The 14,061-nt window shown below is 36.1% G+C and overlaps 1 protein-coding gene across 1 annotated transcript in view; it reads left to right on the top strand.

The window, feature by feature from the left end:
* IBTK (inhibitor of Bruton tyrosine kinase) overlaps positions 1-14,061 on the top strand; it is a 90,919-nt gene that overhangs the window by 15,611 nt on the left and 61,247 nt on the right. Inside the window, exons 5-10 of the mRNA XM_090279617.1 lie at positions 3,034-3,144; positions 4,086-4,256; positions 5,959-6,076; positions 6,166-6,346; positions 6,720-6,843; positions 11,684-11,861. Coding sequence (XP_090135743.1) covers positions 3,034-3,144; positions 4,086-4,256; positions 5,959-6,076; positions 6,166-6,346; positions 6,720-6,843; positions 11,684-11,861 — 883 coding nt within the window. The remainder of the gene's footprint in view (positions 1-3,033; positions 3,145-4,085; positions 4,257-5,958; positions 6,077-6,165; positions 6,347-6,719; positions 6,844-11,683; positions 11,862-14,061) is intronic.

Here is a 14,061-nt window from a genome sequence, read left to right as displayed (position 1 = left end):
TGACTAACTTTTGGCATCTGAATCCAAAAATGACCCCAGTTTTTCTCTATCATGTCAACTTTTTAAGGTATAGGATACCCTCCATTTGTCCCAAAAATCATACAACTGTACATACAAAGGAAAATAAAATATTACCTGAATATACTGTTTATTTAGAGTTATTTTATTGATATAAAGGCTATATACTGTTACTGTAAGTCAAATTGTGTACAAGTAGTAAAGTTCTGCTAACAAACATACATATTAAGGGATTTTATCTTTTCAAACGACAGGCTAGGAAATGCCAAAATGAGATACTTGAAAAAGTCTCCTTCAGTTGACAAAGCTTTAACAAATTGCTTCCTGAGACCCAGCTTTATGTGCAGAGGTGGGAATATAATGTTCTTTCTGTCAACAAGTGGCTCATGTAGAATGTTTGGATCACCAGGTTTGAGGTCAGATCTTGAAGGTCAATTTGACTCCACCCAATGCTTCTCACGAGCTCTGCTGTCCCACATGCACAGAAAACAGGGATTCCTGGTGTATCTGCATTGCTGATCAGGAAAGAAGCAGACCATTTTAAGGTCAACACAGATGATCCAACTGTGCTTGTGATATTGCAACAGATAGATCAATGACTCTCTTTATGTCTTCATATTCTTCACAAAAACAAACTGAATGGCCAATTGGGACTGTACCAAATAAATTGCCATTGTGGAGGAGGACATACTTCAAGCTCCGCTTTGAGCTGTCAATGAACAGTCACCATGCAATGGTGTTACACATTGGAATTCCCAATTCCTCCATTAAACCATGTATGTTATGGCAATACACAAAGCCACCGTCACTTCAAAAGTTCTGCAGAAATGTGCTTTGTCTTGATTGAAAGTAGGATGCCTTTGCTCCTTTTTCAAGCAAGTTTTTCTTGTGTAGTCGATGCTAGGAGTTCTGAAGCCTTTTTGAATAGTCCCAAATCTCGTCCCAAATCATTCAGCTCATGCTGATCAAATCCCTTACAAATTGAGTCATCTTCAATTTCAAAATCTTCATCGTTGCTGTCACTTAGTTCTTCACCATACTCCTGTTTTTCGAAAGAGGGTATGAAAACTGGCACTGGGATTTCAGCCAAATCAGGCACTGGGTGTATAACTGATGGTAGACTAGCATACTCTATTTCACATTTATTTTTTGCGTTATATCCTGACATTTTTGCTATACAAAAGTAACAGTCACTTGAATGATCTCTGGGCTCTCACCAACCCATAGGTATACCAAATGGCAATTTATCATTTTGTTCCCTTTGTCCACATCCATAAACTTGACACACTGCTTGCGCACCTTGTGAAGGGCCCAAGACTTACCTTGATCACCAAGTTGTACTTTAAAATTTGCAAAAAGGCTTGCCTGACAAATGCACTGATGTTTGTCTTTTGACTGGGAATGCTGAAACTGCCATAGATATAACAAATCAGGGTTGTTTAGGCAAATTCTGCTAACTCCTTGTATACCGACAAGAACTCGGACTACACTTCAGATGCGATTCACTATATGGAGCAGCACACAACCTCTCACCACACTGTCTCATGTGTAACTGAATAGCCTAGACAAGTATGAACCTGTCACTGGTCTCCAAGGTTATCCTCCACCCCTATCCACTCAAGGGAGGTTTGCTGTCAGCCAAGAGGAGAGCTCTAGTGCTTCCCTCAATCCAGGCTTGATCCAGCCTAGAGTGGTCACATTAAGATAAACTGTAAAGGAAAACTTGACATGGTAGATGAAAACTAACTGCAGTTTTGAAATCAGCATGCCTGTTTAAGTCTAAAACCTGAAAAATCTGACTCAACAGGAATTATGTTAAAAATTGTTCCCCTGTGTAATATATTTCTGAAAATTGGGATCAAAAGCCATGATCAGTTATCTTCTTAAAAAAAGTTGAAGGATATAAATTCTGGTAGTGGTTGATATAGTAGATGTCAAAAATTGTAGAATGGCAATCTAATATTGAATATAAAATTGAACAAAATGTATTTGATTTCCAAAAATGTTTTCTTTCAGATTTTAACTTTGTATTAGAAAATTAAATACAATTTTGAGTTTTATTTTTAGACTTTTCAGGTGTGGTGATACAGCTCAATGAGATAATGACTTTTTGCATTATTTACAATAGGCACATATCTTTCTAGAACTTGCCAACTGGTTGAAGTGTATGTATAACTTGAGCTTGCAATTCAGCTTTTAATTTTGGTATTTCCCAAAGGAACTTGACTTTCTGAAAAATAATTCTATGGTTTCATTATTTCTTAATATCTTTTCATATTCTAAGTTAGAAATTTTTATAGATGGCATAAGAAATATAAATGCAAATAATTTTTGAAAATAAGAAAAATCATTGTTGAATAGTATTAATGTAAAGTGAATACATTGCACATTAGATGCATTGAAAAACAGCACAATGTGGCCTGGAGGTTAAGTACATTAGTATTTGAAACTTCTCTTGGTTTCCAGCTATTGCCTTCTGCTAATGTTGTTCAACCATTTTAGTACCCATGTCTTCTGCTAAAAATATATGATTATGTAAGTATGATACTAAAGATATATTAGAAAAAATTAGATGTATAAAAAGGACATACTGTCTGTTCCACATTCCCATGTATAGATAATGTTGTTTTTAGAAAATACTTTTGCCTTAATATGTTTCCATTATTTTCTTTAATAACATTATCAATATTTGGTAATCGTTATGCCTCATATTGTAGTCTGCTCAGTTCTTGCTGTTTTGGATCTTATGAAATTGGAAAACAATTGGCTACTACTTTTTGTAGTTGAAAACTTAAGATTTGCATTTTCCTTTGTTGAGTGTCTTCTGTGGGTAACACATGCTTAATCCCTTCTTTGTTCTCTTTCCTATATGTCTCTTTTTAGACGTAGTTTAAAAATAAAAGAAGTATTTTATGTATTTTTAATTTTTATTACAGAAAACTTATTATTTTTTTTAATAAAATAAAGGATATTTTATTCAGAGAATTTGAGTAATATTCTCTTTTTTCCCTATAGGTGGTGCTTTGTAAATTTCACTCAGTGTTTCTGTCTCAGAAAGGGCAGGTCTATACCTGTGGTCATGGTCCTGGAGGGCGTTTAGGTCATGGAGATGAACAGACATGCTTGGTAATTGAAATGTTTAGGTAACTTTAGTAAAATTTTGATAAACTGGAAACTTTAGTTCAGTAAAAAAAATTTGTTTTAGCCAACTATAAGGAGAAAATAATATACCAATTGATAATAGGTTTTTTTAAATCAATTATTTTTCTGGTATATCATGTACAAATTAAGGATTTAGTTATGATGTTCAATTCTAAAGCATCAAGGGAATTTTTTATTTTTCTTATAGCAGATATTGGGAAGGAAGTACTGGTATAATTTGCTGTTGATTAAAGGGTTCTTTAAAAAGGAGAGAGAGCTATTGTCATAGCTTCTATTTTTTGAGGGTTTATTATATTCTCGGCATTGTTCATAAAGCCTTAACAGCCCTGAGAGGTTATAGGCATTATTATCCTCTTTTTATACACAGTGATAATAATAGCAATCATTTATTGATTGCTTACTCTGTGCTAGAGACTATTGTGTTTTATTCTTACCAAATCATTACTCCTAACACTAATCCAATTATATTCTAAAATACTATAATTATTTCGTGTTCAGGTGAAGAAAATGAACCACTGAGAGGTTAAGAGATTTGATTGAGATCAAATAACTAGTAAACATCTCATTGAAAAGATTCATTGTTTCCTGCATTTTATTTCCTCAATATACCAATAAATTCTTTGGCTGAAGAGCTCCCTCTATTCATACCAAACCAATTAGCACTTGATGTAAAATAAGGACTCAAAAATCATTTGTTGAATCAAATTATTTTATTGAAATGTTTTACTGGGCTTTTGTGTTTTGCTGATAAACCAGTGTCCTGTTAAATTAATCTACTCCTTGATGAATTGTGAAATTTACCATGAGCCATAGGTCAGTCATGTCATTTTAGACATAATATCATCAGGTTCTATTTATATTTTTATATAAATGGTTAATATACTAAGGTTAATTTTATTTTGTAGGTCCCTAGGCTTGTGGAAGGACTGAGTGGTCATAATTGTTCCCAAGTGGCAGCTGCCGAGGATCATACTGTTGTATTAACTGAAGATGGATGTGTATATACATTTGGTGTCAATACTTTTCATCAGTTAGGAATTATTCCTCCACCTTCCAGTTGTAATGTACCTAGACAGGTAAAGTTCTCTTTTTTAAACAATAAGGTGATTATTTGCTATCTATATAGACAAAAATATGGAAGGTATTGACAGAGCAACTTATTTTACGTACATTCAGTGCTATATTTATTTCATGGGAGAAATCAAGCATAGTACAAATCAGCATTTGTTTGGAGTAAGAAAGAAAGCACTTGGGATGTTAGATACCAAACTGCCTTAGATTAACTTCTAAGTATTCGTAAACTGAGGGGGACCCGGATTTTTGGGGTTTAAGGCCTTCTTAATAAGACAACATTGAGTTTGTAAATACAAAATGGGCTGTGCAAGTGAGGCACCTAAAAGCCTAAGCTTATTGGCTTCATGGTAAATCTGCCTCTGTGCAGAAATCACACCTGGCAAGTTAATGTGAAGGTATATAGGTCCAAAGGCCACTCACTCTCTTGTTCTACTTTTCCTGTCCCATTTGTACAGCGAGCACCAGGAGGTACTCTTTCCTCAGCTTCAGGAACCTAGTACATAAAACTGGGAAAGCTGGGACTGGTGCTCTGAATTAATGTGTTTCCAGCTCATAAAATTTTGTATTTTAGATGTTAAATTTCATCACTGGTTTTAATCCTCTGGATTTAAAATTATTATGAAATTATTATTTTTATATGAATAAGCTTTTATATCCAATGATTTTCCGTTGGGATGACTAATGAATCAATAGAAATTACCCCAAAATAATTGGAGGTAGTCTCTAATCCATTGTACTTTTTTTCTCCAACTGTGGAATTTGTGGATATTTAGTCATTTTGTATATTTCTTTAGGAATAGTAGGTTTTTACTCCCATTTTTATTCTCATTGTGTGGCTATCTCAGAGTGCTGGGTTGATAGGCACACATCTAGTATTCTCAACTTGGAGCAGTTTTGCTCCCTAGGAGCTGTTTGGCCATGTCTAGACATAATTTTAGCTGTCACAGGTGGGGGCAAAGGTGGGAGTGGTGCTACTGGCATTTAGCAGGTGGAGTCTAGGGATGTTGCTAAACCTCCTATAACGCACAAGACAGTCCCCCACAACAAAGAATCATCCGGTCCAAAATGCTATTAGTGCCACTCTTGAGAGACCCTGGATATGTTGCATGTAAAAGCACCATATTTTCTAATAACAATGGGAATGCTTGTTTTGCAAATTGCTTTGTATATGTTAAAACTGCTGACTTAAAGTGGTTACATCAAAATGTCTAGTGCAGTGGTTTTCAACCTTCCTAATGCCACGACCCTTTAATACAGTTCCTCATGTTGTGGTGACCCCCAACCATAAAATTATTTTCGTTGCTACTTTGTAACTGTAATTTTGCTACTGTTATGAATCGCAATGTAAATATCTGATATGCAGGATGTATTTTCATTGTTACAAATTGAACACAAAGCGTAGTGATTAATCACAAAACAATATGTAATTATATATGTGTTTTCCGATGGTCTTAGGCGACTCCTGTGAAAGGGTCGTTCGACCCCCAAAGGGGTCGCAACACACAGGTTGAGAACCGCTGGTCTAGCGTTTGAAAAGAGTTGGAGTCTCAGTGCTGACATCTGTTAGTGATGACTGCCATTAGCACTTGCGAGAGCACTGGTAGCAAATATACCATGTATTTGCTACTCTGTTCTACTGGATCTTTGCAAAATTGTACTACTTTATATACAGTAAACTGTAGTCTTACTTTTCTTTTGGAATAGTTGCAGGCAAAATATCTGAAAGGAAGGACAATCATTGGAGTTGCAGCAGGCAGGTTTCATACAGTGCTCTGGACTAGAGAGGCTGTTTACACTATGGGACTAAATGGCGGACAACTGGGTAAGAAATCTTTGACGACACTATCTGAAAAATAAATTGGATTCTTAAAATGGATATTTTGTGATTTGTTTATTTGTGTAACTTTTTAGGTTATTTACTAGATCCCAATGGAGAAAAGTGTGTAACTGCTCCTCGTCAAGTCTCAGCCCTTCATCATAAGGACATCACTCTGTCTTTGGTTGCTGCAAGTGATGGGGCCACAGTCTGTGTTAACACAAGGGGAGATATTTACTTACTTACAGACTATCAGTGCAAGAAGATGGCTTCTAAGTATGTGTATTTCTGTGAAAGAAACATAACTTTAATAATAGTTTAACTCTTCTAGCAAGTAATGGTATCAGCTTTATGCTATGCTCTGAAATGCCAAATGGAGAAAACTAAGGATTTCTATTTTGTTTTGAGGTTTAAAATTTTTCTTTTTGTTAAAATGCAAATACATTTAGGAGCTTTTAGCCTTATCGGTTATTTAAACTAAAGTGAATGCATGCTTCAGAAAGGGAGGGACTAAGGATACCAAAGGCTGAGTCATCTTACTTCACCTTTCACAATAATCGCCCTAGGTTATTGTTTGAATAGTAATTTCTTTCAAATTGAGCTTGTGTATTTTAGAGAACATATTAATCTAGATTTTTTTAAATCCTAGACAGCTAAACTTGAAAAAGGTTCTTATATCTGGAGGACGTATGGAATACAAGGTTGATACTGAACATCTGAAAGAAAATGAGGGTGAAAAAATTTGTATTCTTGCAATGGATGGAACTGGAAGAGTGAGTATATATTTGTGCAAAAGTGTAGTAAACTTATTGTCAGTTTATAGGTGTAGAGGACCTGATAATGTGTAAATGTATTTCTATGGTAGTAATGACTCCTGTTGATTTTGCTTTTCAACTTATTTTGACATCCAGTATTAATTAGTATGGAGCTGGTATTTCAAAGAAACTATGATGACATTTAACAAATGTTGTATAATACTACTTTGTTAAACTGTAGTTTAAAATATGACTTACTGTTTTTAAAATGGAAATAAGTGATGGGTTGTTTTATATGTGCGCAGTATTGATAAATGATACTGAATTTTATAGACATGAGCTATGTTATATAACTACTCTTTTAAAAAAACTAAACAGGCAATATTAAAAATTTGATGCATAATTGGAAAAATTTCCCCAGATTTAGTTTTAAACAAATGTACACAAAATATATATATGCAGAGATTATAACTATGATTCTAGATCACTATATAAATAATCATTTTTTAAGTATGTTTTATTAATTATGCTGTTACAGTTGTCCCAGTTTTTTTCCCTTTGCCTCCATTTGCCTGGTATCCACCCCTGTCCTGCAAACCCCTCCCCACATTTAGTTCATGTCCATGGGTCGTGCATATAAGTTCCTTGGCTTCTTCCTTTCTTATACTATTTTTAACATCCCCTTGTCTATTTTGTTCCTACCAGTTATGCTTCTTGATCCCTGCATCATTTTCCCCTATCTTCCCCTTCTCCCTCCTAGCTCATAAGCCTCCAAATGATACCTATGATTCTGTTCCTTTTCTGGTTGTTCCCTTAGTTTGTGTTTGTTTTTGTTTTTTAGATTCAGTTGTTGATAGTAGTGAGTTTGTTGTCATTTTAATGTTCATAGTTTTGATTTCCTTTTTTTAAAATAAGTCTCTTTAACATTTCATGTAATAATGGCTTGGTGATGATGAATTCCTTAGCTTGACCTTGTCTGGGAAGCACTTTATCTACCCTTCCCTTCTAAATGATAACTTTGCTGGATAGAGTAGTCTTGGTTGTAGGTCCTTGCTTTTCATCACTTTGAATACTTCTTGCCAGTCCCTTGTTGCCTACAAAGTTTCTTTTGAGAAATCAGCTGATAGTCTTATGGGAACTCCTTTGTAGGTAACTTTCTTCATTTCTCTTGCTGCTTTTAAGATTCTCTTTATTTTTAACCTCTGACATTTTAATTATGATGTGTCTTGGTGTGGTCCTCTTTGGGTCGACCTTGTTTGGGACTCTCTGTGCTTCCTAGACTTGTGTGTCTTTTTCCTTCAGCAGATTATGGAATTTTTCTTTCATTATTTTTTCAAATAAGTTTTCGGTTTCTTGCTGTTCCTCTTCTCCTTCTAGTACCCCTATGATTTGGATATTGGTATGTTTAAAATGGTCCCAGAGGTTCCTAATCCTCTCCTTGTTTTTTAAATCCTTTTTTCTTCTTTCTAGTCCAGGTGAATGTTTATTTCTTCCTTTTGTTCCAAATTGTTGATTTGAATCCTGGCTTCCTTCCCATCACTGTTGGTTCCCTGTATATTTTACTTTGTATAACCTTCACTTCTTCCTTTATTTTGTGGCCATACTCAGTCATTTCTCCGAGCATACTGATCACAGTGTCCTGGCTGGTTTGGCTCAGTGGATTGAGCATCGGCCTGCGAGCTAAGTGTCGCTGGTTCGATCTTCCAGTCAGGGCACATCAGAGAAGGAAAACTCTGACTCCAAAAAACCTCCGCTGCCTTGCGGCATACCTCTTCAAGGGAAAGGCTAAGGGAGTAAACCCCGACAGAAAATCCGGAGCCGGAGTCCCTAAGGCGGTTTGACGTTGTAGTCAACACCGGCAACTCCTGCGGCGCACCTGAAGCCAAGCTGTATTGACTCCGTCTTTCCCTTGGACCCTTCAGCTGCGAAGAGAGGGGGGGTCTGCTGCATGGGCAACAGCAGACCCTCCATATCACCCTGCCCAGGCTCTGTAGCTTAAGCTTCACTGGAGAGGACACTCCAGCGTCATCGCAAGATGTCGATTCAACACGGGAGGAGACAGATACCGTGTCACTCCCAAGTCGGACTGCACAGCCATTCTCGGCGGTGCAGATAGACTCTTGGGAAGCTACACCATCGTCTCTCGAGACGGACGGCTGCCGACGACTGATCACAGTGTTTTGAACTCTGACAGGTTGGCTATCTCCGTTTCACTTAGTTCTTTTTCTGGGGTTTTGTTCTATTCTTTCATTTGGCCCATATTTCTTTGCCTTCCTAGTTGGCAGCATCCCTATGTTTATTTCTATGTATTAGGCAGAGCTGCTTTAACTCCATGTCTTGGTAGTGCGGCGTAATGTAGTAGGTGTCTTGCAGGGTCCTGTGGCAGAGCCTCCTCTCTCACCCAAGTTGGATACTTGAGTTGTGCCCTTTGTGTGGGCTGGTTCACCCTCTTTTTGTAGTTGAGGCTTGGTTGCTGTTGGAAGATCATTGGGAGGAATTTACCCAGGCCAGTCATCTGTAAGAACTGGCTGTGACCACTGACCACCAACCACTACCCTCAGTGGAGGGTCAGCTGTGCAGAGGCAGGGTGGTGGTGCTCCAGTGTGGTCTCTGGCTGTCCACTGGTTGCTCTGGCCCTGGTGTTTCCTGTTTAGTGCAGGCCAAGTTCAGCCTTCACCTGCGTTCTACCCAGGGCATCCTCCCTGAACTATAAAGCAGTCTGAGATGGCTGTTACTTGTGCTGGATTTGGAGATTCTCAGGTGAACTCAAGCTGTGAATTTAGGCTGGCTGCTGCTGCTGCTGCCAGGCCTGAATCTCACTGAGGGCAGATGTTGCTTGTTTGATAGGATTTAGGAAGTTGTGAATCGTGAACAAAGACCAGCCATTCATATGGAAAAGCAACTTGGGTGGGCTGGTAAATTGGGAGTGGGGAAGTCTCTGGGGAACTTCAAGGTGAGTCAAACAGTATTAGCCAGGGTGATGGAGTCTCAGATATGGCACCAGCTTAGTGGCTCTGTCGGGGGAGGGTTTAGAAAAGAGACAATGGCTTCTGCTGGGCTTGATGCCAGACACTTCAGTTTCTCTCTGTATACCACTGGTGCCTTTCAAGCTGCTACCCCAGTGCTAGTGCTCAGAGGGAGTGAGTCCGTGTGTGGGTTTTTTACAATGAACTGCTTGGGGCTCCAGCTGTTTCTTCCACTGACTCAATCTCCACTGGTTTTTGCAGCAAGAAATTGTGCGGACTTATCTTCCTGGCACTGGAACCCTGGGCTGGGGGGCCTGGAGTGGTTCTGGGACTCCTCACTTCTGAGATAGCTCTCCTGAATTTTTATCTACCACATATGGTTGAGAGACCAGCCTGTTTTGTGTCTGTGCCCCTCCTACCCATCTCAGTCGATGTGGTTTCTTTAATTCTGTAGTTGTCAGACTTATATTCAACTCAACTTCTGGCGGTTCTGGCTAATGGTTGGTCTATATTTTAGTTGTAATTTGATGTGATTGTGTGAAGAGGTGAGCCATGTTTGCCTACGCTGCCGTCTTGACCAGATACTCTTTGTCTTTTTTGATTTATGTAAATACTGTAGAGTTCCTGGTGCAAATGTATCAGTATATTTCTTTAAAAAAATTGTTAATTTAAAAATATACATTATACAGTAATATACACTGAAAAAAGTTTTACACTGACTAGAACAACACATTGCTTTTTATTTTTTGCTTATAAAATAAATCATACAATAAGAATGATTTTCTGAGGTTTCTAAAGTGCTGTAAATTTTGACATTTTAGAATTTGAGGAATTAGAATCATAAAGTTTCACCTACCGGTACACTACAGGCATAAATCTGTAGTTGATCATTTTAATTGAAGGAAATATATTCTGGAATTAGAGCTTTAATTTGTACTAATGGAAGGAAGCAAAAGTGTGGGATTACATAAAAACTTGAGTATTAAAAAATTATATTTGACTTCGGCGTATGTTTCATTTATATTAACATGGATATAGCTTATATGTCTGGATATTTACCTTCTGTAAAATTAGTCTTACTATAAAAACCAAGCTGCGAAGGAACCATTCAGTCAATAAATATAGTCTGTGTGTGTGCACGCGCATAACTTTTGATTGACTTGGGCAGGTACCGTTTTGTGCTTTACTTTTCTTAGTTATGAGCGGGTTCAGCTTTTATAATCAGCAGTGTTAATTTCTCAAATGAAATCTTATTTGGAATGCTAATCTATGGAGCAGATAAAAGGGTTGCTGCCCTGCATAAAGCTGGATTGGGAAGCCCAGCATCCCATCTCATCACTTTCACTGTCCTTGAGCAGCGGCCCCGAAGCCATTTCTCAGGAACACTGTGATTTCAAGGATCACTAGGAATCCATTGAACTCTATGCTGTTTTTTTCTATTTCTAAAATTTTGTTTTAGTTATATAATTTAGTTATACATAAAGATTTCTTTTTTTAAGTCAAGTTTGGGCTTTCATAGGACGATTTTCATTCTTCTTCTAAATACATGGTACTACAGCAAACCTGATATGTAAGTTTTACTCTTACCTTTAAGACTTTCTTTTCTTTAGCATTGTAGCAGATCTATAAACCCCAAACAAGCAATACTGAAAATTACTTAAGAGAAGTGTATTTGAAGCATATTTAATGTTACCTGTTTTCTTTCTGTACTTTTTCTGAAAGACAGTTTTTTAAAACCATCTAAACTTTTATAGTATATATTTTTCTGCAGAAGGATGAAAATTGAAACATAAATCAGAGCTTTTATTTTAGAAATATTACCTCTTGATTTCAGTTTTTGGTTGATCAGATGCTATTTTGCTTTCCATTACAATAAATTTGGTCTATTTTAGGTATTTTGCTGGAGATCAGCCAGCAGTTCTCTGAAGCAGTGTCGATGGGCTTATCCACGCCAAGTCTTCATTTCTGATATTGCTTTAAATAGGAATGAAATTCTACTTGTCACACAGGATGGAGAAGGATTTAGAGGGAAATGGTTTGAAGAAAAAAGAAAGAGTTCTGAAAAGAAAGGTCAGTTTATGTGTATGAATGGCACATAGAAGAAGTTCCTTTCAGTTAACCTTTAATTTCTCAAGTATTTATTGTAGGCTTAATTAGCAAGTGTTACTAGATTTACCCTTAATGTCTCTTTTGATTTTGGTTTGCTTGTGTACAGATGAACAGGAAATTGATCTAATTAAATCTGGAGTTTTTGACTTTTTGTCTGTCTCAGCATACTCTGAAGTCATGGTACATTCTTATCAGTAACAAGTGGCTTATTCTTGCTGATCGCTAACCTTTACTTTAGGGGTAGGGAAGTATCAAGTTAAAAAATAGAGAAGCAAATGAAAAACAGTTCCCCAGATGGTTGTGAACCATCTTCTAAGATACTTTTTAAAAATTTTCTATGTTTTATTATTTTGCAATTATGCATAAATCACATGATTCATTTAATACATGTTCAAAACCTGTAAACTTACATATTTTTTCTGCAACTTGTTTCTTTCACTCAAAATTATGTTCACTTCATACTGACACATGTAATTCATTCATTTTTTCAATGTTTGTACTAGTAGCTTATACTATATTTTTATTTTGTTTTTTACATATTTGTATATAAAATTGAGGTTTTAAAAGGTATAGCTGGTGACTTAGATGAAAATCACAGGAAGAATCAAGTTTTTATGTTCATTGAGAAGTGTAAAAAGTAAGTTTTTTTAAACAATTGCTGAATCATTTAAGACAACTTTTATTCATTCTTTGATTAATATAAAGAATAGCTTTAAGATGCCACCAGTGAAAATAGAAATTATTCATTATGTAGCTCCTTCTTAATTATCTGATTATAAACTTATAAACTTGTGGATTACTTGCATTGTTTTTTTAACTTAGGTTAGTGACTTATTTCTTTCATTCATAATTAATAATCAGTTGATTCTTTTTTTCCAGAAAAGCTAGAATTTATTTACCTTTTTTACATCTCATTGCTCTTACTCTAGCCCAAGTCAGATGGACTACTGAAAAAATAATTTTTTAAAAATTTTCACTCTTGTTTCTTTTTATCTATTCTGAAGTAACAACCAGAGTGAGCTTTTAAGATCTGATCCTAATATTACTATGTTTAAAAACTCTTTAATGGTTTTCTCATTACTAACACATGGCCTATGAGGCCCCTGCTCTGACTTGTTTACATCTCTGAACTCACCTGGAGTTTTCTCCCTTTCCCTTTCTGCTCTCCAGTCACACTAACCTTCAGGGTCAATCTTGTTCAGGTGATTAGTCCCAGGGCCTTTTCTAATTTTTCACATCTCCGCTTAATTTATACTTAATCAGTAATGTTTTTCACTGGTTCCTCAATCTAAACTGAGTAACCTTGTTTCATTTTTAATATTCCCTTTGTATTTTCATCATGCAATTTATTTTTACTTGTTTTTATGTATTTATCTTTGTGATTTTTTTATTTATCAGTTTTTTTATCCTCACTTGAGGACATGCTTATTGATTTTAGAGAAAGGCAAAGGGAGAGAGAGAAACATTGATGTGAGAGAGAAACATCAATTGGCTGCCCTTTGTTTGTGCCCCAACTAGGGACTGACCCCACAATCTAGGCATGTTTCCCAACCAGGAATTGAACTTTGTGACCTTTTGGTGTGCCTGATGATGCCCAACTAACTGAGGCATACTAGCCAAGGTTGTGATTAATTTTTTAAATGCTCGTCTCCTATCAAACTATAAGATGGCAAGGACCTCGTCTGTTCTGATATATTCTTAGCACTCAGCATATTTCCTGTCATATAGTAATCATCGTTTAATGAACAAATCAGTTTTGTTGTATGCCAAAAAATATATAAAGAACATTTATAATTATTTAGATAATTATAAACATATTCTTCAAAATCATAAAGCCACAAAGGAATGTTTTTGTGTAATTGTTTAATTTCTTTATAAATTAGTCAAGTCTGTGCACATTTAAGGTATATTTACTTTATGCCAGATATAGGGCTAGGTTTTAATAATACAAAAATATATAAGATGGGCCCCTGATCTGAGACACTCATAAATTTGTAGGGGCATAGACACGCATATAACTATTTGCAGTTCATGGATGCACATAAGTTTTTTGAGAGTATCAAAATTGGAATAAACTAGTGTTGAGGGAAGATTAAGCTCTTTGAGACTGAAATAGAGTGAATTTGAGAGAGTAACCAGAGTACAGGTTTGACTTATAAAT

Source organism: Furipterus horrens, unplaced genomic scaffold (genome assembly GCF_987537825.1).
Source record: "Furipterus horrens unplaced genomic scaffold, mFurHor1.1.pri manual_scaffold_6, whole genome shotgun sequence".
NCBI lineage: Eukaryota > Metazoa > Chordata > Mammalia > Chiroptera > Furipteridae > Furipterus > Furipterus horrens.
This window is presented reverse-complemented; position numbering and strand designations above follow the sequence as displayed.